The sequence below is a fragment of the Nannospalax galili genome, unplaced genomic scaffold (genome assembly GCF_000622305.1).
Source record: "Nannospalax galili isolate Female #2095 unplaced genomic scaffold, S.galili_v1.0 scaffold637, whole genome shotgun sequence".
NCBI classification, from domain to species: Eukaryota; Metazoa; Chordata; class Mammalia; order Rodentia; family Spalacidae; genus Nannospalax; species Nannospalax galili.
The window spans coordinates 395,223-419,936 of record NW_008340411.1 but is presented as its reverse complement, the minus strand read 5'-3'; the positions used below and the strand labels follow the sequence as shown (position 1 = coordinate 419,936).

Sequence of the window (24,714 nt, the reverse complement as noted above, 5' to 3'; positions counted from 1 at the left end):
GAGGGCACCCACATCAGATCCAGCATCTTGACCTTGGATTTCCCAGCCTCATTGTCTCTGCACAGGTAACCAGTCTTAATTTTAGTATTTGTTGGTCCTTATAGTCTTATATCTTTACCACATGTAAATGCACTTATGCTTTAATCCATTTTGTATTGCTGTAACACAGAACTTGAGACTGGAAAATTAATAAGAGAAAGAGGTTCATACTAGCATGTAGTTCTGGAAATCTAAGAGCATGGTGTTCAGTTTTTGGCTTCATGGAAGAAATGGAAGAAGGGACACAAGGAAGAGTGAACAGGACCATGTGGTAAGACAGGAAACAAAAGCAAGCCAGGGAAGCCTATCTTGCATTGTATCAACCTGATCTCATAGTAATTGGCCTAGATTAATCATCTCATGACAGTTAGTGTCCCCATGATAGAATTACTTCAGTTTTGGAGACAAGGGTTCATTATATAACCCATGACCTGGAACTTGCAGTCATCCTGCCTCAGCTTTCCAAGTGTTGGGATTACTAGTGCATGTTACCATAGCTGGTGGGACTTTTAAAATTGCACTGAAGGGTGGCTGGGTGTGGTGGCACATGCATTTAATTCCAGCACTCAGGAAGCAGAGGCAGGTGGAGCTCTATAAGATCAAGGCTAGCCTGGCCTATGTAGTGAGTTCCAGGCCAGCTAGGGCTACAAGGAGACCCCATCTCAAAAATACCAAAAAAAAAAAAAAAAAAAAAAAAAAAAGCCAGGCATGGTGGCACATGCCTTTAATCCCAGCACTTGGGAGGCAGAGGCAGGTGGATCTCTCTAGGAGACCCCCTCTCAAAAATACCAAAAAAAAAAAAAAAAAAAAAAAAAAAAGCCAGGCATGGTGGCACATGCCTTTAATCCCAGCACTTGGGAGGCAGAGGCAGGTGGATCTCTATGAGTTCAAGGCCAGCCTGGTCTACACAGTGAGTTACAGGAGACCCTGTCTCAAGAAGACCAAAAAAAAAAAAAAGTTGCATTGAAGGAGGCTGGAGAGATGGCTCAGGGTGAAGAGCACTGAGGATCCCAGCACCGACATTGTGGCTAACAACTCTCTCTAACTCCAGTTCCAGGGTATTTAACACTCTCCTCTGACCTCTTGTGTACTGCATGACATGGGTGGACTTACATACATGTAAGCAATACACTCATACACATAAAATAAAAAATATTTTAAAAAATATATTAAAATTGCATTGAACTGGTAAATTAATTTAGAGAGTATTTTTGTTGTTGTTGTTGTTGTTTGTATTTTGAGAAAGTCTTGCTAGGTAGCCCAGGCTGGTCTGGAACTTGTGATTCTCCTGCCTCAGCCCCCCAAGTGTAAGGATTATAGGCATAGGTCACCACACCCTGTTTAGTATTACCATCTTTATGATAATATGCCTTCCTGTTTATGAACATCATATATAGGATTATATAGAACATTATTTTTATTCATATCTATTTAAAAATTTTTATTTATTTATTTTTACTTTATGTGTACAAGTGTTTTGCTTGCATGTATGTAAGTGTCCCACATGCATGCAATACCTGCAGAGGTCAGAGGAGGATGTCTTATTCTGTGGAACTGGAGTTATGGATGGTTGTTGGCTACCATATGGTTTCTGGAACCTAACCCAGGCCCTCTGTAAGAGCAGCCAGTGCTCTTAACCACTGAGTCATTTCTCTAGCCCTATCAAATCTATTTTTATTTAATTTAATAAAATTATATATTGTGTTAAAATTATACTTTTCTATATTTAAATATACAAGTTACTAATTCATAATGACACTTATAAGAGCTAGATCACCTTGAGTATGCTGGGGAATCAACTCTTTGAAAACTGATGCATAAGGGGAAGACCTGATCATTTATCTGCCTTCCTATATAAACTGCACCACCGGATAGTTAAATAGAACCTGAGGAAATATTTCTCTTTGAAGGAGTTACCCAACTATCAAGTGAAGAAGGAATGGCAGAATTTCATGATCACCATTTTGCTAACTGCACTGAACTGATAGATGTGTAGCTACTCACGTCTCGAAGAGACAAGCGATCCTTCTGAGTCCTGAGGGCCCCAGAACTGGCCTTGCCAAAGGAAAAATGAGACCTGCATCCAATCAAGTATCTAGATCCCAGGACCGACTAACAGGATATGGAAGGCAGAGAAATGCAACACATCACACCAGGAAGATGCAGTTAGCAAAATCAACAGCATGGGAAGCTCACTAGGACAAAGTGATGTAATCTTCTAAACATAAGCTAAAAGGGGAAGGGAGGAAATCAAATGGAATCTGTAATGTAAACAACACTTAAAAATTATATCAGCTAATTTTAAATAACCTCAAAAATTACAACTGTAAGACAGTAAGAACTTAAAAACATATTCAACTATATTAAAGAATTATTTGTATTTTTAGGTATACCAATAGTATCATAGTTAGGTCCAAAGAGTCCTTTCTTATTTTTTAGGGATATATGGTTAAAAAGATATAGCCTAGAATTTATTTCAAAATAACATGGAAGAGAGGAAAGAGTTGGACTAACAGATGAATAATGTTGGCCATTGAGAGCACTGGCTTCACTGTGCTGTTCTGGTGCCTTTGTGTATACCTAAGGTTTTCCACAATAACAATTATTTTTAAATTCCACTCATGCCCATCATGGTGACACACACCTATAATCCCAGCACTTGAGAGCTGGTGGCTAGGTGCTAAGAACTAGCCAAATCTTCTGAACCTGGTACCAAGTGGTAGGCCTGGCAGTGTGTGGGCCATGGGGAGCAACGTGGGTGCTGGGGTGCTGGGGTGCTGGACTGAGTCCTCCATGAAGCTGCCCTGCATGGTGCCTTCCCAGGCCCTGCATTCAGGAAGCAGCCCCCCTCCTACCTCCTGAATACCCACTTCCCATCACCCTTTGAGGGCTTTAACTGTACCTGTTCCTCAGGTGTTAGCTCCTGGATGAAGAGCTGTGAAGCCCTTGGAACCGAACTAAATCAGATGCTCACAAGCTCCAGTGACTTTACCACACCTTGGCTTCCTTATTCCAAAATATAAAAGAAATTCCAGGATTCTAAATAATCTCCAAGATTCATGCTGACTTTAAAAATGCTGCCATAGCTGGGTGTGGTGGCACACCCCTTTAATCCTAGCACTTGGGAGGCAGAGGTAGGCAGATGGATCAAGGTCAAGGTCAGCCTGGTCTACAAAGCCAGCTGGGGCTACAGGGAGACCCTGTCTCAAAAAGACAAAAAAAAAAAAAAAAAAAAAAAAAAAAAAAAAAACCAAACAAAAAAAACCCTGCCATGGTTGGTGTGTGTGTATCCCTGATTTTGTAAGGAATTCTTGGTGAGAACACATGGATAGTATTACAACTCAAGAGTCAAGGACCTTGGGCTGGACAGATGGCTCAGTGGTTAAGAGGACTGGCTGCTTTTGCAGAGGACCCAGGTTCGATTCCCAGCACCCACATGGTGGCTAAGATCCATTTGTAACTCCAGTTCCAGGAGAGCCAACACCATGTCATTACACAGGTATACTCACATACATGCAGGCAATTCACTCACACACATCAATAAAAATAATAAAAATATTTTTAAAAAAAGTCAAGGCTGGGCATGGTGGCACACACCTTTAATCCCAGCACTCGGGAGGCAGAGGCAGGCAGATCTCTGTGAGTTCAAGGCCAGCCTGGTCTACATAGTGAGTTCCAGGACAGCTGGGGCGACAGGGAGACCCTGTCTCAAAAAAACCAAAAAAAAAAAAAAAAAAGAGTCAAGGGCCTTGAAGTTGTAGAAACCTGGGCTCATCCTTATTTGTATGCCAACAATAAAATAAAGTAGAGGGGGCTGGAGAGACAGCTTAGCGGTTAAGAACACTGTTCTTGCAGAAGACCTGGGTTCGAATACCAGCACCCACATGGCAGCTAACAACTGTCCATAACTCCAGTTCCAGGGGATCCGACAGCCTCTTCTGTCTTCTGAGGGCATTACATGATACAGGTGCACTTACCTGCATGCAGGCAATACATGCATACATATAAAATAAAAATAATAAATAAAATATTAAAAAAAATAAAGTGGAGGAGCCTGGGTTTTGTGTCTCAGCTTTTCCATTTACAGTTTTGTGCTCTTGGTGAGCAACAACCTCTCAGACTATCACTTTCCTCATTTGTGAAGTAGGGATAGTACATTTTTAGATCTCATAAAGTTACGGTGGGGATAAAACTAGGCAAATGTACACAACACAGCTGACCTGTCTCACTTCATAGTAGGTGTCCAAAATTACTTCCCTTTCTACTTCTCCAGTGACTGCGTGGCAAACAGGTCAGAAGGAAAACCTGTGTGAACTGAAGTCTGAATTGTTGAGGTGGCACTTCCAATAGAGCTTACCTGCCACCTGCCTTTTCTCCAAGGTCTCCGACCACCTGAATGGAATCCACAGGAGGTCCCAGCGGGTAGTGACATCACAAGCTATTTACAGAGGAGAAGAAAAGAGTCTGGGATGGGACACAGCAGAGAGCCAGTCTGCAGGAGACTCCTGCCTGGGGTCTTGCAGTCCCCACAAGGAGCATTTTTTGTAAGAAGCTGCAGCCCTGAACCTTTGGTCTGTTGATGCCCATGCGGATGCTGCCACTGTGATCCATTTGTCTTCCCCACCCTCCCCTGGTAATCCTTGGTATTTTGTTTCTTCTTAAAATAAAAAAATAAAAAAAATAAAAAAGCCCTACAGGGGTGGAGGGCAGGGCAGTGGGGTTTTGGATAGGTTGGGAGATTTATCTCAGTAGTAGATCACTTGCCAAAACCAACCAACCAAACAACAAAATTGTCAGAAGAATCTCTTTGTTCAAATTTGACAACTTGGAGTGTGTGTGTGTGTGTGTGTGTGTGTGTGTGTGTGTACATTTCTTTTAAATCTCTATTTCTGCTTGAACTTTCTGCTTTCCCTGCCTCCACCCGAGAACACATGACTCAGACCCTCTTCTTTTTTTGTTCGTGTGTTCATGGTGCGTGATCTGCTGTTAGCTGAGAGAATGGGTCTCTACAGACAGAGCCTGGGGAGGCTGGTCAGACCTCCTGCCTCTCCATTGCCCAGCTCTGTGGCAGAAGATGTTACCCAATCTCTCTGCCTCCATTTTCTCATTTGACAGAAATCACCAGAAAGCCTGAGAACACTTCATAGAAAATGTTTAAGCGGATGTCCAGCACACAGTGAGTGCGAACTGCTGCCCCTTTACCTTCATTGCACATGGGCAGTGCAACTGGGTTCAGTAACGTCCTTCCTTCATGTTCGGCATCACCTCCTCCAGGAAGCCATTGCTTTTGGTTTGGGTCTTTGTCCTCTAAGGCTCATGAACTAAAGGCTTGGCTGCCAGTCTGTACTGCTATTGGCAGGGGGTAGGAGCTTGTGTGAGGAATCTAGGCCACTGGGACCTAGGGCATATTGGAACCCTGACTCTTTCCTCTCTTGCTCTGCTTCCCAGACTCTAGATGTGAGAAGCTCTGCTCTGCCACATGCTGTCCACCAAGGTGTTCTGCCCCGCACAGGTCCAAAGTGGTAGGGCCACATGACCATGGCTAGAGCCTTCTCAAACAGTGAGCTAATTGCAATCTTACCTCTTTCTAAGCATTTTGGTGAAATCGATGGAAAGCTGGCTCACATACCTTTCCTGCCCTCTCTTTCCTTGTCCCTCCAGTGTGGCTCCATTGCCATTGCTGTGTTCTCTCAGACAGCTTTACAGTGCACTGGAACCCCACTCTTGGTACCAACTTCTATCTTAGTTAGCTTTCTATTGCTGTGATAAAACACTGACAAAACCAACTTGGGGAGGAAAGGGTTTGTTTTATCTCACATCTCCTGGGTCACAGATTATTATTGAGAAAAGTCAGGGCAGGATCCTGGAGGTAGAGGGACAGACCATGGAGGAATGCTGCTTACTGGTTTGCTCCTTTTGCCTGTGTTCAGCCTGCTTTCTTACACAAGACTACCTGCTCAGGTGTAGCACTTCCCACAGTGGGCTAGGCCCTCCCACATCACTCAACAATCAAAAAAATGCCCCACAGACATGGCCACAGGCCAACCCAATACAGGTAATTCCTCGGCTGAGCTTCTTCCTACCTAGGTGTGTCAAGTTGACAGTTAAAGCTATCCAGCACAGTTAACATGCACAACTTTCTCCTCCAACCAAAATTAGATCTGCAGTGGGGAAAATGTCTTACCTCAGGATGCAGAACTTAGCAAAGCATCAGCAAGTATTTGTTGAGTGGATAAAGGCTCCTTCCATTCATGTAGTCAATGGTAAAGGACTTAGAAAGGCCTGGCTGGTAGCTGAACTAGGGATGCTTTCAGAGGAACCACTAAAGACTTTCCTTTTCTAAGGTCATTAAATCACCTAAAATGAAGACTACAGATTGGCAAGACACTGGGCTAGAGTGGTACCTAGTGGTTCTCCAACACGCCTGTGAAACCGAGTTAAGTCTTCAGGTCTCAGGGAAAAAGGCATCAAGTGATAGAAGCGTGAGAAACACACAGTATGGGCTGCTTTCTAATAAAAGGCTTATTTCTGAAGTAGAGAGTCAGGCTCCCCAGGCAGCTCTCATTAGGGTCAATGGAAATCATACTACCATATGCCCTACAAATCACAAATGCCTTAAATACACCTTTCTCTTCCTTTGAAACCACAAAGACTCGGGGAGGGGAGAGTAGGGCTATCCAAGCTCATCTTCTCAGGCAGCTAGTTTGTGGTGAGAGAGAAAACACGCCCAACTAAAGAGCTGGCATTAAAGACATAAATGTGACTGTCCAAGAGGTGGGAAAGTGGCAGCATCCACAGGAGAGAGACATCTCCTTAGTGCAACAGAGAAAGCTACCTAACACCAAGCATACATCCCTGCTTCTGCTTGTGGGGAGCCATGCCCCTCATGTTGGTTTGCTTCGCTCAGCAGGATCCTGGCTTTTTTGATCTCCGTTGTAGTTAGATGGGCTCAGGGCATTGAGCAGAGGTGGGATGGGGCACTGCTGGAACAGCACACTTAAAAGGTGATGGTGGTTGGGCCACTGAGATGGCTCAGTGGGCAAGGGCGCTGTGGCCAAGCCTGACAGTCTGAGTCCCAATCCCTGAAACCCACATGGAATGAAAGGACAGACACCTACCTGCTAGTTGTCCTATGACACTCATTCCCCCGAAAATAAGTAAATGTAAAAATGATTTTTGTTTGGAAGGCAGTGGTGGGCCCAACATGGACACTTCCTCTTGTGTCATGCAGAGTGAGATGCTGAACCAGCGCTGACTGTGTGTATATGGGTAATACCAAAGAAGACCAGGGGTGAATAGTGAGAAGGAGCCTGGGACCCCGGACAACTTAGGAGTACAGCTTTTCTGTCCCCTTCTCTATCTGCCAACTCTGCCTTGCTCCAGACGGGAATGAATGAGCCTTCGGTCCTGCATGAGGTGGCTTTACTTTGGCCTTTGTCAGAACAGCAGGACAATGGCTGAATGTCCCTTTTGATAAGGCGGTAAGGCCTGGGCCTTTTCTGATAGCAATAGAAGCTGCTCACTAGCTTATAAAGGTTTCTACAAGAACTGTTTTTAGTTTCGCTACATTGTGTTGTTCCAGGCTGTTCCATAGAGACTTCTTGTAGGGAGGGTTACTCAGATCTTGCAGCCCTCCTGAGATTACCCTCAGGTAAGGTTGGGAAGGTAGGTACGTGATAGAGACCTTGCTTAATGTGTTTGATGTCCTAGATTTGATCCTCAGCATAAATTCTAAAGCAGTTCTGCCACGTTTCAAGGAGTGATTTTTGTTTGGTTGGCTTTTCTGAGGCAGTCTTACTATATAGTCCTGGCTGTCCTGAACTCACTATGTAGATCAGACTGGCTTTGAACTATGTACTTCCACACCTGGCTTTCAAGTTGTACCATCTTTACCAGATGTTCAAGGCTGGTGAGGCTGCCTCGTTCATCTTGGGTTTCCTATCCTTGCCTGGCCTTCAGTTAACAAAGAACTAAGACAGAAGACTGAGTGAGTCCCCCTAGATGATGTGCCCTGCCATGAAGACTGGCTAGGAAATATCTTATCTTTGATAAGATATTAATACAAATTACAGTTCCATAATTAAGGGTTTCTTTTGTTGTTGTTTGTTTTTAAATAGACTGATGGGCATGGTGGCACATGCCTATAATCTCAGCACTTGGGAGGTAAAGATAGGATTATTAGGAATTCAAGGTCATCCTTGACTACACAGTGAGTTTGAGGCTAGCTTGGACTTCAAAAAAACATGAAAATGAATACATTATTTAATTAATTTTTTTTTAAATTTTTCTATTTTAATTTTATGTGTAGGTGTGTATTGCCTGCATGTAGGTAAGTGTACCCATGCCGTGCAATGCCTGGGGAAGACAGAAGAACTGGAGTTATGGACAGTTGTTAGCTGCCATGTGGGTGCTGGGATTTGAACCTATGTCTTCTGCAAGAACAGCCACTGTTCTTAACCACTGAGCCATTCTACAGTCCCATAAATACATTTTTTAAAAAGTTGCTAACTAATCCATCTGGAGGACCATCTGTTCTGGGTACTCGTCTAACATATCCATACATGTTCCTTATGTCACAGCTGCCCTGTGGGTAAGTATTGTTAGTTTTCTCATTTTGCCAATGAGGGAAAAAGATGCTCAGAGTCCAGTAATTTACTTAAGGCTCTACCCAGCTAATTTTTGAATCCAGGGAGTAAGACTCCATAATCAATGCTCTTGATCACAGGGATGTATGTACTTCAGCTAGAGAAGGATTTATGCAGAGGACTTGGTGAACCTGCCAAGAGTAAGAACCCTGCCACAAAGACTAGTGGAAAGTAAGGACAGCACTGTTGACAAGATGCAAATTATGTCATCAAATTCTTAAAAAAAACAAAACAAAACAGACTTGTGCTGGAGAAATGGTTCAGCAGTTAAGAACATCTGTAGAATTCCCAGTTCTCAAGTTTGATTCCCAGAACCTACATGGTATAGCTCACACCCGCCTGGAGCTCTAGGGAGATCTGATGCCTCTAGCCTCCGAGGGCACCTATGCATGCGCGCACACACACACAGACAGACAGACACACAAATCTTTTTTAAAATTAGACTGGGGCTGGAGAGATGACTCAGCAGTTAAGAACGTTGGCTGCTCTAGCAGAGGACTGGGCCCACATGATGGCTAATAACCATCTGTAACTCCAGTTCCAGGGGAATCCGATAATTTCTTCTGAACTCCCATGGGCATTGCACGACACAGGTGCACTTACACACATGCAGGCAAACACTCATACACAAAAAATAAAAAATAATTTAAAAATAGACTAATAGCTAACCCTTTTTGAGCAATTAATCTGTGGCAGGTATTCCTGTGGTGTTTTTTTTTTTTTTTGCTGTTGTTGTTTTGTTTTTTTGAGTCAGGGTCTATGTGTCCAAGGCTGGCCTCAAATTCTATATGTAGCCAAGTATGACTTTGAACTTCTGATCCTCCTGCCTCTATCTCTTGAGTGCTGGGGATTACAGTCATGTACCATATCTAATTTATGGGGTGCTGAGGATCGAACTCTGTGCTTTAAGCATGCTGGGCAAACACTGTGCTCCCAGGCCTTTGAGACAGATATTCTACACACATTCTAAATAGTGCCTGTTCACCAATCCCTTCCCCACATCCCTATTATTTTAAAGGTACTGACAAATTCAGAGGAATGAATGCCAGAAGCAAGGCTCAAGGCCACGGATTGAACATGTGGTCCCTGGGCTACCAGTATCAGTGGCATGTGGCAGTGTACTAAAAATGCACATTGTTAGGTCTCTACCTAGGTCTAAATCAGACTAAAAACTCTGAGGGTAGAGACCAGAATCTTTTTTTATTCCTTTTGTTTTTGTTTTGTTTCCTTTATTTATTTAAAGACAGGGTCTTGCTCTACAGCCCAGGCTGGCTTAGAATTTGCAAGCCTGATGCCTCATGCCTTAGCCTTGTGCCATTCTGAAATGTAGTGTCTTGTAGAGCCTGATGGACTATTCAAGGAAAATAAGGATTTTAATCCTTATTTTCTCTCTCTTCACATGTCTATACCAACTTGTCAGCAAAGATGCTTGCTGATAGGTTTTGTGGTTGGGACACTGGCAGTCACCCTGTGCTAGCCTATGGTTTTGTCCCCCTTTTCCATGGATGCTCTATTTTTCTCAGATGGAGAGCTCTGCAATGACTTTCAGACAAGGGTTTTTTTTTTTTTTTTTTTTAGCATTTTTTTCTTTTCTAAATGCATAGTAATTTGCCTGGTTGTAAGACTTTACAGATAGCTAATCAATATGTAAGTCTCCTCACTGTAATCCAATGCCTAAGGTATAAAAGATATGTGCTACCTCCCTTCAGGGTCCAGATTTTGAGACTTTAGCCCACTGGACCAGGCTGTAACCTAAATAAAATACCTGCTTCCTGTATACTCCCAGTGTCCTGCCTGTTCTTTCTTGCTACAGTTTAAAAACCACTGGCCTAGGAAATAAGAATTGAAGTTTTATTTTTTTCTTGGACTTTGGGGTGTGGTTAGGGGTGGAAAGGAAAATTTTGTATTTAAAACAGTCCTCTCTTATCAGGAGGTCGACCTTGCCTTGTGGAAACTTGCATATAGGGTCCCCACGAAGTCCTCTCACTTGCTCATTCCTTATGATTAACCGTGAAGGTCACTACTGAGTTTGAAGTAGGAAAAAGCAAATGTTGACCATAAGACCTAAAGGGGAAAATTGTTCCTTAAATAGTTGCAAACAGTTCCTTAGCACTTCCTTTTCTTTTCCTCCAGAAATCCTTTCTAGACATTAGCATTTATCATTCAGGACAGGCAAATGCCTTCTTTGACTTTCTGCAGTAGTATTTCATTGCATTAGAGACTATCTGAATAACTTTTGTGGAACTCAGCCAGAGTCTGCCCTGGTATCCTGAGACAGGAAATCTGTTTTGACTGACTTGGTCATTGCTTAGTTTTGGCCATGTTCTGTGGTGCCTAAAACTTCCACTGCCCTTGGCTAAGATCTTGGAATCTTGTCAGTGTTCACATTTTGAATAGGCAATTTATGGTAGGGAAGACCTGAGGATGAGAGTACATTTTTCTGGCTAGTGTCACTCAGCTTTGAAAAGGGAGGTGACAGGGGCTAAAAAGATGGCTCAGCTGTTAAGAGCACTGGCTGCTCTTTCAGAGGACCTGAGTTTGGTTCCTAGCACCCATAAGGAGGCTAACAGTGGTCCATAACTTCAGTTCCAAGGGATTTGATGCCCTCTTTGGCTTCTGTGGGCATTGCATGCACATGGTGCATTTACATAAGAGAAAGCAAAACATACATATAAAAAGAGTGAGGTCTTTCAAAATCAATATAAAAGCTATTATTTTTGTCTGGAATGTCAGTGGAAAGATATGGTGAAAGGTGAATAGGAAGAGATCAAGTTTGGGAGGAAATCCAAAATTTGTGACTTAATAGAGACAAGAAGTGTCAAGGTGTTACTTCACGGATTGGTAAATAGTGACCACGAGGGGGTAGATATTTATCTGCTGTGATATCCGAGTTGAGATTGATATTCATTAAGGGGCATCATCTCCTTTGTACTTCGTGTAGCCTAATGTGAAGCATTTCAATTGTTCCTCACGCGTCCTAATGAGGGGAGTGCCGTTACCAGCCTCAGTGCCTCAGTGGGCAGCTGATGTTGGGCCCCGAGGGTTGAAAGTGTAGATAGTTTGACTCTACAGCTCAAGCTTAACTCAGCAATACAGATCTGCAGCTACCAGCCTGGATAGAGCACTTGCCTGTGACTTTAAAAAGGGGCTAAGAAAAGAGGCCCACCTGGGTGGATGCAGCCCACTGCACAGTGAATGGTTGTAGGTTGCAGAGCCCAGGCCGGAGTCCAACCCCAAAGGCTCCCTCTGCTGGACACCCAGCAACAATAAGCACATCCCTCCACTGTGAACGAGAACCCACCCTTGGAAATGCAAGAGGCTCATGCAGTTTTCCTCTCTTGTAAGAAGCAATGAGGAGAAAGAACAGCCCAGCTGCCCGGGCTTAGCTGACTGAAGAATCATGTAACATGCCCAGGTGCCCTGGGAAAGAGCTTAGAATCAATTCAGTGTTTGGGGTATGAACTATGTCCCCAACCCCAGTGGTCCTGGGCCCAGTATTTCATAGTACCAGCATCAAATGCAGACTTGTTTTTGAAGGAAGTTATCATCACTATGAAGGAATTTTTGCCATCCCCCCGAGCCCCCAGAACTCTGGAGGACAGTGGCTGAGTCTCTAAATATGATAGGCCCTGCTTACTTGGACTAGTATCTCTCTAGGCTAGAAGCCTGAGTCCCCTCACCTGCATATCCACATCCCCCATCAAGGCAGGAGGAGGAACGTACAAGTGGAGATGCAGGGATTGAGGAAGGTTTTTTGTAATGCCCCAATGACTCTATCCTGGCATCAATCTATAGTCTCAGGCAGGAAAGAAATTTTTTAGTAATCCAAGGAACAGAAAGCTTGTTATTCTCATCTGCTTGTGACACAGTCAGAGGGAGCACTGTGTTCTAATTTCCAATCCACAGTCTGAGGGGAAGTAGAAAGACCATTTTCTGGGGCTGGTGAGATGGCTTAGTAGTTAAGATCACTGGCTGCTCTTGCAGAGGACCCAGGCTCGATTCCCAGCATCCAAATGGTGGCTAAGACTGTCAGTAATTCCAGTTGCAGGGGATTTGACACCCTCCTCTGATATCTTTGGGCATTGCATGGCACAGGTGCACTTATATACATTCAAGCAATATACTCATACACATAAAATAAAAATAATAAATAAAATAATTTTAAAAATATAATAAAAAATGTCTATTAACAGCACAATTACAGTGACAGGGATGGAGAGATGGCTCGGTGGTTAAGAACACATGCTACTCTTCCAGAGAACCTGAGTTCAATTATCAGCAACCATGTCAGGCAGCTAAGAACCACCTGTAACTTCAGCTCCTAGGGGATCCAATGCCTCTGATTTCTGCAGGCATTCATGTACACACATACAACCCCCACACATGCACATAATTAAAAATAAATGAATAAATCAAAATCTTTTTAAAGATTGTACCACTACAGCCAGCTGACTGTACCTTGGCTGTTTTCATTTCCTTGATGGGGTCCTTCTGGTTCTCCATGAGAATCAAGTTCATCTCCACTTTCCTATTGGATTAACATACCACAAAGAACAATGAGATAAAAGAAATGCAAATACTCTGTGTCCATGCCCTTCTGTAGAAGGGACTTCAGTTTTCTTAGTTGTTTCTTTTTCCTTTTTTAAAAAAAATTTTATTATTTTTATGTGTATGCATGTATTGCCTGTATGTAAGTGCACCTGTGTCATGCAATGCCCACAGAGGTCAGAAGAGGCTGTCGGATCTCCTGAGACTAGAGTTATGGACAGTTGTCAGCTGCCATGTGGGTGCTAGGATTCAAACCTGGGTCTTCTGCAAGAACAACCAGTGTTCCTAACCACTGAGCCATCTCTCCAGCCCCTCTTTTTCCTTTTTTTTTTGGTAGTGCTAGGCAAGTACTCTGCCCCTTTGCTGTACCTCCCGCCTGTCTTCTTTGTCAGCTTCTTTTAGTTTAAATGTCCCCAAAGACTGTTGCTGATGTGAACAGCTTTAAAGAGCTGCAAGGGCTGCGCAGTGACAGCAATGTTGGCGTTAAAACCATATTTATGTGTCTTGGTCTGTGCAGTGTTCCATGCGTGGCACAGATGTTGGAGTTCAGTGGGAGAAGACTGTCACAGGCCAAGGTCAACTGGTAGAAGGAAGCAAAGCACCTCCAGGGACTTCACAGAAGACTGGCAGGAGATGAGAGCAGAGGCTGAAAGGAACAGGAAGGTTGGGAAGAAGTCAGACCCCAAGGCCTCCAAGGCAGACAAACCATTTCATCCTTTATCTTGGGAACAAATGGAACCATGGAAGAAAAGCGGGGAAGCTAAGGGTCAGCCTGGCCTTTTGTGGAGTTCCCAGGATTACCATGGGTTGGGTTTCTTATCACATTTGATAATCTCTTCCCTCTTTCCCTGAGTCACATTAGAAATGTGGCTTGACTGCACACTAGGATTATCAGAAGAGTTAAATAAGAAGATTCCTAGGATCTAACACTAACAAAATCAGACTCTGTGGGATAGTGTGTTGTTAAGGTGTCCAGGGTGCTTCAACGTGCAGCTGGATTGAGAGCCACTGACCCTCTCTGGAAGTCGGAAGAGCAATTTAACAACCAAAAAACCATGGCAGGTGGAGCTGCTGACCCAAGGAGAACTCCATGCATTGTTGGATGAGGCTACAGTGTTCTCCCCTCATGGGCATTTCAGTATCAGCTGGATGCAGATGTGGAGTGCCCTGGAAGTCCCCTCCCCTCCGATAGTCTCACCCTTTGGTGACAGTTTTCTGCTTGTTATCAAATACCAGCCTACTCTGGGAAGAGACAATCATCTAACGTAGGGGGGTCCTCTGAATTCCCCTCTGCATTTCTTTCCTCACTTGCTGGCTTTTTGCCCTGTATATTTCTCCCTTGCTGACTTAGTGCTTAGAGCTGATGAGATATGTTGGCGTGAAAATACTAAAGAGGCAAATCATTTTCCATCTTTAGGTTTCTCATTTTGGAAACAGCAGATGTACCCAGTACAGTAAAATAATGTTGCTGCTGCTGCTGCTAGTCATGGTAGCACATATATTTAATCTCATCACTTGGGAGGTAGAGGTAGGCAGATCTCTATGAGTTCAAGGCTAGCCTGGTCTACAAAGTGAGTTCCAGGCCAACTGGGGATACAGGGAGACTCTGTCTCAAGAACACAAAAACACGAAGCAAAACAAAAAAGCACTGAAGAAAAAAACCTGCTTCAGTCATAGTAAACTGCTAAGTTAGAGTACTAGAAAATTTATCAAAATTTAAAAAAATTCTTGTTTATAAAACCCTTTAATCTAACAGGAAATTGGATGGAAAGAGAGAAACAGGCTTCCTCTTTTGGAAGAATTTCAAATTCAGAAAAGATAAATTGCTAGTCTCAACAACATGCAGCTCTGAGCCCCAGGGATACCCATTTCATAGATGGGAAGATGGAGGCAGGGAGAAACAGTGATTTAGAAACCAAACCCTTTAAGTGAATCCTTATTAGAAAAAGAGATCATCTTAATTTAAAATTCTGTCCACTCACACTCACATACTGAGAAGTGTCAAAAATGCTGCGTGTGTGTGTGTGTGTGTGTGTGTGTGTGTGTGTGAAACCTAAGGTCATTCATTCATTGCAACAGATTGGCCATAACTAACATGGCTTATCAACTGGAGACTAGTCAAATTAGCTGTGGTAATTTAAGAACAAGATATCTCTATGAATTAACATAGAACTCTAAGGAACAAGACTTTGAACAATATGTAATAACATGCCAAATTTGTATAAAGCTTTGGTCTTCTATTTATCTGTATTTACATTCTACATTTTAGAAGGGGCACACAGGGGCAGGTATAGTGGTGCACACCTCTAATTCCAGCAGTCTGGAGTTGAGGTGGGAAGATCAGAAGATGAAGCTGTCCTCAGCTACATAATGAGCTTGAGGCCAACCACCCTCAACAAAAATAAATAAAAAGCCTCTAATTGCATTTCAGATTCAAAACTTGAACTAGAAACTAAAACTAATCCCTGTACTCGGGAGACCAAGACAAGAGAACCTCAGCCTTCCTAGCTTACAGTAGGGTAGCCAGACTTCTACTGCTGTGATAAACATCTGCGAAACACTGGAAGGAAAAGGAGGGAAGATTTACTTTGTTTTACAGTTTAGAGCTGTTAATCCATCATGGCAGGGAAGGCATTTGTTGTATTTTTTTCTACTTATAAAAGAAATACATCTTCAAAGATGGAAATTTAACTGGTAGTGGGTAGGAATATGGTAAGGAATTTCAAGAAACCGGTGATAGTACTGAGTTGTATTTGGGAAGGGTGATGGTAGCCGTGTAAAATTATAGGTCAGGGTGGGGGGGAGTGGGGAGAGGACTAAACATTGTAAACACCTAGACAATTCTGGGACAGTACATGAGGTGCTTCCAGTGATGTGAAGGTCCTGGAGTTGCTTGTGTCCAGGCTCTTCACTCATGTCTTACAGACCTGGAATCACTCCCAAGCCTCGGTTTCTACAGCTGTCAATGGACAGGCTTGGGTCAAGTTATCTGAAACTCTTACCTGTCCTTGGAAAACCTTCCACAGCTCTGATCTCTACCCTCATGTCAGGCATTTAATCTGAGTATGGAACTTCTAGGCCCACAACAGTTTTCTCCAGGACTGCTGGGATGGGGAGCATGGGATACAGGAGAGAGAAGGGGGACCCTCGTCTGTCTCCAGATGTCTGCATGACTTATCACTGAACTGCAGGTTCTCCATCTGTGAAATGAGAGCAATCAATGTTGCATGGGGAGCTGGGGAGGGTGGCCAACACCTGAAATGCTAGCACTTGAGAGGCAGAGGCAGGAGGATCAGAAATTCAAGGCCATCCTTAGGCACATAGTGAGTTCAAGTCTAGCCTGTACTACATGAGACCTTGTCAATAAATAGGTAAATAACAAATACTGCACAGAGTTCACCCAAGGTTCAACCAGGAAAACAAATTTGGAAATTCTGTTTAACATAATATGTGATGACCCAAAGCAAATGATTAATTTCAGAATTTTCTTTATTTTTTTAACATTTATTTATTTTATGTCTGTATGTGTGTGGGTGCATGTGCCATGGTGCGTGCATGCTTGTGGAGGTCAGAAGTCAACTTTCAGGAGTCAGTGCTCTCCTTCCACCATGTGGGACCTTGGAATTGAACTCAGGTCATCAGGCTTAGCAGCAGGCACTTTTACCTGCTGAATCATCATGCTGGCCCATATTTCAGTATTTTCTGGATGATAGAAGAAAATCAGTACCTTTTTCCTGCCCCCCGTGCGAGTGCTGGGGATTGGAACACCAATTCTCATGCTTAATTAGCCATCTCTTCAGCCCCTAAGATTAGTTAGTGTCTTGTTTGAAAGTTACAACTTCTAAAGTAGTGTTGTTTTCTGGCATATTAGAAAGACATACAACAATACAAACAAAAGGAACAGAGGAGCTGGGGAGAAGGTAAGGAGTTAAACTACTTTCCGCCAGGCCTGAAGACCTGAGTTTCATCCTCAGGACCCACACATAGAAGGAGGGAACCAATTCCCACAAGTTGTCCTCTGACCTCCACACACATGCCGTGGTGGGTTCACACACACACACACACACACACACACACACACACACACCACAATAAATATGTATAATAAAAAATTGAAAACATGAAACAAAAACCTGTTCTTTTTAAAATAAAAACTAACTTAATAAAAATCGTAAAGCATTTTGCGGATTATTAAAGTTGAAACATATTATCAAATCTCTGCTCCGGCCAGGTGTGGTAGCACACATCTTTAATCCAAGTTTTTGGGAGGCAGAGGCAGGGAGATTTCTGTTCCCTCTCAGGCTCTGAGGCCTGAACAAAGATACAAAGCTAAATTCTTCACAGGAACAGAATAGAGAGCCCTCACTAATGTCATGTGTTGTGGGCTTTGTGGCTTTTAATCCTAGCTCTCTTTGTGTTAGCCATGTTTTGTATCATCTGTGAGCCTCAGTTTCCTCATCTGTGTAGGGATCTGCATCCTCACCTGGAAGGAGAATGGGAAGATTAAACAAGCTTTAATATGGGAGGCTTGGCCTTTAGCAGGCATCATTGAGTGTTTTTTCCTTTCTCCCTTGGGGTAAGTCTTTTATAGATGGGAACATTCTTAGAAAACTGTTACTTCACATAATTTTCACCTCACTGTTGAGAAGCAGGTGTGGAGGGAATGTTTTATCATTTCCATTTTACAAAGAGAAAATGGCATCCTAGAGTGTTGTAAGGTCACTCAGAGTCAGGGAGATCCAGGGCTTCCTAACTACTGGTCTGACACTTTATATTGCTCATGTTCCTTTTCATCCTGGACTTGTGTCTTTCTCTTGGAAATATAACACTTTCTGACCTAGATATTTTTTCCTAGCATTATTATCAAGAGTCTTGCATTCACTGAATCTTGAAGACAGGTTGCAATCTCTCTCTACTGTCTCTGTCAAGTAGTTAATAAAGCACATTTAAATGACTCAGGAGCAGAACTTATCTCCTAAGGCAACTGGCTCCATCTTTGGACAGTGTCTTAGGCCAGGCATTATTTCTCTGTTACTCCTATTCAAGTAATTGAAATCTTCCCTGATTTCAATGGTGAAATGTACCTGTCTACCTGAACAACACTGGCAACCAGCCTCGGAACAGGTGGGGCCTGTTCTATCTCCAGGCAGAGTTGGCTCTTATGCCCACATAGGGGCAGGTCCCTCCATCTTGCATTTGAGAGCACTGTGAACTAACAGTCTGTGGTAGCTGTGAAGGTGAAGCTTATTTCCTCTTCTTTCTGTCTTCTGGATATAGTAGGCATAGCCTTTCATGTCTGTGTGCAGTGTAGGCATATTCAATATGTATCTAGAGATTAATAGGTATTCTTGCTCTTTTCTTTCCTACTACCATGTCCTAACCTTGATAATTTAAAAAAATTCCTGAAAAAATCTTTACTCTAATTCATGCATTAATTATTATTCCTCTTAGAAAAACAGAATAGTTTTTTTAAAAACATGGTTCAATTTTTACATGTTCTGTATGTTCTTTGGATCAAATAAGTTTTTTTCCAAATCTTAACCTGATGAACAAGTGATCATGCTAAAGCAGGATAATCTTATTTTTTTTAGAGTCTAAAGGGGGTTGGTAGTGAGAAAGACTGTACATGAAGAACTGAGAAGACATGCTTCTCTCCATGGAGACCTGCCTTTCCATAACACTGTGCTGATGGTATCCATTTCATTGTTTCTCTCTCTTAGATTACAGGCTCTGTGGAAGGTCAAGGATGGAGATGATCTTTAGTGTGTCACAGTGTTTGAAACACAGAGGATGCTCAATAGAAGTTGCCTGAAGGGAACCAAACAATTGACGAGACAGAACTCAGGTGGGTGTAGAGGGAAGAGCAGAGTCCTGTAGGGTCAGAGAATCATCCTGCAACAGGCTAGATGTGTGAATAGTGATACACTTTTTAAAATTAAAGAAAAATATTTATTTGTATTTTGTGTGTACAAGTATTTTGCCTGCATCTCTCTGTAAGTGCACCACATGCATGCAGTGCACAAGGAGGCCAGAAGAGGGCGCTGGATCCCCTGTAATTGGATTCATGAACTATTGTTAGCTGTAATATGGGTGCTAGGAAACGAACCCCCATCCTCTGTAAGAATAGCAAGCGTTATTGAGCACTGAGCCATTTCTCCAGCCCTGGAATGCAATTTCTTAGAAGCAGTATGCTAGATTCTTAGCTAACATGGAGGCAGTACTTTGGATTGAATAGGGTTCAGATGGGGTTTGCGGTGAAGCTTTTGTAACAGATGGTTGAGAGTAAGAGCTCTGGAGCTGGGCATGCTTGCCTATGATTCTTGTTTCTGCCATTTAGCAACTGCATGACATTGTACAAGTTGCTTAGCTGCTCAGTGCCTTAGTTTCTCACCTGTAAAATTGGATAATGCTACCTACTTTTTACATTACTTTGGATCTCTTTCCATCCCTTTTGATGCTGCCATCTTTAGCTTCTATTCTCATCCCCTGAGATGTGCAATGTTTCCTACATGCGCCAGGCAAAAATGGAATGCTCTGTAGATAGAAAACACAGAAATTGTACTCCCCTTGCAGCATGTACACTAAAATTGAATGCTACTGAGTTAGTGTACTGGTTAGTTTTTGTCAACTTGACACAAACTAGAGACACCTGGTAAGAGGAAACTTCAACTGAGGAATTTCCTCTATCAGATTGGTCTCTAGCCATGTCTGTGGGGCTACATGTTAGTAATTTTCTTAATTGCTAACTGATGGAGGAGGACCCAGCCCACTGTGAGCAGTACCATCCTTAGGCAGGTAGGCTTGGGCTATGTAAGAAAGATAACTAAACAAGCTAGGGGAAGCAAGCCAGTTACCAGCATTCTTCCATGGTCTGCTTCAGTTCTTGCCTCCAGGTTTGTGCCTTAGTGTCCTTTGATGATGGACTGAGCTATAAGCCAAATTAAACCCTTTCCTTCCCAAGTTGCTCTTGGTCATGGTGTTATCACAGCAACAGAAAAGCAAACCAGAACAATTATCATGGCCTCTGAGCAAGGGTGACTAGCAAATTCACAAAGCATTCCATAGTTAAAAAAAAGAAAGAGAACACATAAGTCAAATATAGAATGAGGTGATTCGCACGCATCTCCAGGTATGGAGGACAGCCTTGTGCCTTTCTGCTTAAACTCGCTATCCTTGTCTGTACAACCTGAGATTGCCTTTTTGCAGGCATTCATTGAGACTCTGGAAGCTACCTCGTTAGCAGTGTGAAGGCATATGGAAAGACAGCTGTTTACACTGAACATTCTCAAGGGAAGGCATGATCTTTTGGGCAATAACTGGTCTGAAAGTCAGAGGCTAATTAGGTGCTCTATGGATCCTGTAGAGCAAGCAGAGATGGGATTCGGGTAAATCCTGAGGAGGGGGGCTGGAAAGTGGGCCTTAGGGCTAGCAATGGTTCCTTCTCTACTGCACCAAAATTACTAGACCCAAAAAAAAAAAAAAAGGAACACAAAAGCACAATGAACAAGGCATTGTGAAATTCCCCACTCTGAATTCTGCCAGTCTTAGAATGTCCATAAATACATTCTCTTATTGTTTCCTTAGTATGGGATCACCTTAAGTAAACTATGTACTTTGCTCATTTGTTATGTTTAGTATCTTTCCCCCTCCCCCTGCACTATCCTGGAGGGTTTTTTTTTTTCTTCTTCCTGTACTGGGGATGGGACCCAGGGTTTTGTGCCTGCTAGGCAAGAGCTTTACAATGAAGCTACACCTGCAGTCCATTTTGTTCTTGGATATATCCCAGATGCCCAGAAGGTGCCAAGAACATAGTAGATAGCAGGTGCTCAAATACTGATTAAATGAATGAATAAATAGTGGTGATGATGATGCTCCCACTATTCCAGGAAGTTCTGATCATAATTGTTTAAGCCCTAAGGAAAGAACTTAACTGTTGTTGAGAATGAAAGGGGTTACTGGGGGATTGTAGCCAGTGATAGGGCACTTGACCAACATCCCAGTAGTGGCAGAAAAAAAAAAAAGAATCAAAGAGATCATTTCACTAGTATTAGTAACAGCATGGCAATTTTTAGAAAAATTCTTATAGCAAACATCTTTTGTTTTGTTGTCCAGAATCATTCTCCCTTCTTGCAATTTTAAGTACCCTTTGAGACACATTTCCTTTCCCCCTTTCCCTGTGACTCCAGGTTGGGCCAGTGGCATTTTATTTGGGCGTTTGATCCAAACTGGATCTCATTCAGTTCTGGAGTGACCTAGGGAGGCAAAGCCAGCAGCCACCTTGCCACTACTAGAAAAGCCTAAGAGAAAGTCTGGGAAAGTGGGGTCTAGTAGACATGTAGATTTTGAGCAAAGGCATGGCTGGGTTTTTTTGTTTGTATTTGTTTTGTTTCTTTGAGACAGAGTCTCTTGTAGCTTAGGGTAAATTTTACTATGTAGTTGAAGCTGACTTTGAATTCCTGATCCTCCTGCCGCCACCTTATAAGTGCTGACATCACTGACATGTGAACATCTCTCACTCTCTGCATGACTCTTAGTCAAAGCACCACCTTGCAGATCTAGGCTTAGGGCAGCTCACAGAGGTGTGGCCAGAGAACTCTGGATTAGCTAAGGTTAAAGCAGTGAACCTTATGACCTCCAAAGTCCCTGCCAGGCCTCACGACACTAGACAGCATCATCATGAATTTGCTACGTATTTACTCTCCCCTCCCCTGCGCCTGTCTTTCTGAGTCACTTTTATCAAGGATCTGAGATAGTGTTCTCTAGGGTCGTATGAAGGCTCTGGAGTCTTTCTTTGCCAGGCTCCATTCTGTTCCTGGTCAGTTTCTTTGACTCCATAGTTGTTTGCTTTTAGTCCCACACACTCTGAAGAAGGCAAAGAAGGGGATGGGAAAGGGCCTTCAGCCAAAGGGTTATAGGATGAAAAGGGTGGGTCAACTCATAGAGCATCTGCTGAGTAGCTTCCATGGCCTTCCATGGAGTGGGAGGGAGTATTGAAAGGTAGACCAATTGCATTGTCACCATAGGAGTGCTCAGTGCCCTTAACCAGAAGCAAAGCTGAGCTTGGAGATCAGTGAACTCTCAGAGAATAGAAAACAAGACCAGATAGCCAAGATAGATTCTATGTCTGACTTCGAAATAATTAACTCAAGAAAGAATCAGTGTTATCCATGGTAAGAATATTGACTCTACCAAGTTATAGGAGTATACCAATAGCAATTATGTTAGCTACTGTTAAGATAAAATGAATCCTATTTGCCTGCTTTATGAGGCAGTTCAAAGTTACCTTTTTTCCTCTCTGTTCCCCTGTCCCCCACTATCCAAACCAGACACCCAACTGATTTGGCCCTGATGGCTGGCTGGGATTACTGTCCTAATTTGTTCTTTCTTCATCTGCTACAACCTGCCTATTTTCTGTCCCTTCTGATAAAGTAGGGGTGCAGAGGGACTTCTGAGGCTGTTTTGTAGCATGCAGAAGTGTATTAACTGGCATTCCTGTGTATGTGTCTATAAACGCCTTGTCTTCTCAGTGTGAGATCACCTTCAGGAACGGCGTCATGTCGATGTGCAGCTTGCGTGTGTAAAATTCCTTTTCGTTTGAACATATCAGCCCTTTATTTATACAACTTTGAGGCTCTCCCGTCTTCTGAGCTGCTGCCTCCAAGGACTGCAGGGCTCCCTGTGAGAGAAGCAGAAAGCCTGACTTTCATAGGAATGTACACAGGGCAATAAGAGCCAGTCCAAATCCCCCAATATTTATAAAAAGCAATTTTTTTCATCATGGCAACACTAATAGCAATACCTATTTTTACCATTGAAGACACAGGAGACTCATACATGTAGAGGATAACCCAAGGCTACTTGAGGTACCCAGAGAAGTGGGAAAAGGGACCTTTCCAGGGTGGTAACTATTTCATTTAATCCTCAGAACAACCCTGGCTACCTCTCAGTTCACAGATCAGGAAACTGGGAGGCTCCAGGAGGCCAAGCAACTTGCCCAAAGCCATTTAGATTGTATATGGCAGAGCTGAAATCACTGCCCCAGATAAGACTCCTTTTTTTCTTTTTTGAGACAGGGTTCACTATATAGCCTCAAACTGGTGATTCTCCCACCTCAGCCCTCAAAGTGTTGGGGCTATAGGCTAGTACCACCACATCTAGATCTAAGATTACTTTTTAAATGGGATTCAAAAAATATTTCTATAATTCCATGAACAGTCATCAAATCTGCCTTGTAATATATATGGTTACAGCAAGAATCCAACCTATTTCCAACCTAAGATGTGTTAGATGTGTTAGGAAGAGTTATTTGAACAAATCAAGTCAGAGGCAGAGAGGGAAGGGAGAATGGTGAAGGAGTCTGGGAGGCCCCCCAGGGGCTGTATGATCTTAGGCGCCATGATCTCTGCAGTGACCAAAATGAGCAAATGGTGTCACATTTCAGAGCACTGAAAGTCTGATCTGAAGTTGCCTATCAGCCTGTACATCACACTGCAACCTGGGTGATCCTTCTAACATGCAAACTGACCATGTCCCTCTTTTGCTTCAAAACTTCCAAGGCCATTGCCCTCAGAAAGAAGGCCAACCATCTTAAAATGTTATGAGGCCCTTCTTGCCTGGACCTCAACTGTCTTTACAGCCTCATGTAGTCATTCAATAAATATTTATTGAGCGTCTTATTCCTGCCTGGTGGAGTGGATAGAAACAGTATATGATTTGGGGGAAGTCTATATCACCATGGAGAGCATACCCTTATTCTGAGAGGGAAGAAAACAAAGAAGTCATGCCTGAGCGAAAAAGAAGCAGAGACGACTGAGGAACAGCTGAGGATGGATGGGGAGACACCATTGTAAGTGGAGGAATCGAGGTAGACCCATCCAGGGTGATGTTGGAGTATGACTGAAGAGGTGAGCTGCTGGGAGCTACTTGAATGAAGTGTTCCCCTCACTGTGGGGAAAGTACAAAGGATCACCATCAACACTGGCCGTTCTCTCACATTCATTCTCCTTCTGTTTCCTCCTCATCCTTCAGATGGCCTGTGTGTGTTCACGAAGTGGCTTCCCAGAGCACCACACACCTCCAGTCATGGCCTACAATGATTGCCAAGGCTGCGTACTGCAGTCTTCTCCCCCCAGCTGACTGTGAGCTCCATGAGGGCAAGCATCCATGCTGTCACAGCAAAGCCTGGCTCAGAGTTTGGAAATGAATACACAGCTGGTACTGGCTGAGCTGAAGAGTAAGGGCTGTGCGAGTGAAGGACAACAGGCAGCTACACATATAGCTCACCTCCCTTCAAAGGGGGAGGGGATAAGGAATACCCTTCACAGGAAGTGTGTGTTGACCTCTAGAGGCCTGTCCTCCATATGGCACTGGTCTCTCATTCCCAAAGACAAAAGTTATTTGTTATTTTGGGGGGGGGGCAATTTTCTGGGTCACATACATTAGTGTGCTGTGAGATCACCCCTGGGTGGGGATTTTGATCATT

At 43.2% G+C, this 24,714-nt stretch overlaps 1 protein-coding gene across 1 annotated transcript in view; it reads right to left on the bottom strand.

Annotated features, from left to right (window-relative positions):
* Kiaa2012 (KIAA2012 ortholog) overlaps positions 1 to 24,714 on the bottom strand; it is a 112,660-nt gene that overhangs the window by 15,237 nt on the left and 72,709 nt on the right. Inside the window, exon 13 of the mRNA XM_029564657.1 lies at positions 13,143 to 13,212. Within this exon, the coding sequence (XP_029420517.1) occupies positions 13,143 to 13,212 (70 nt within the window). The remainder of the gene's footprint in view (positions 1 to 13,142; positions 13,213 to 24,714) is intronic.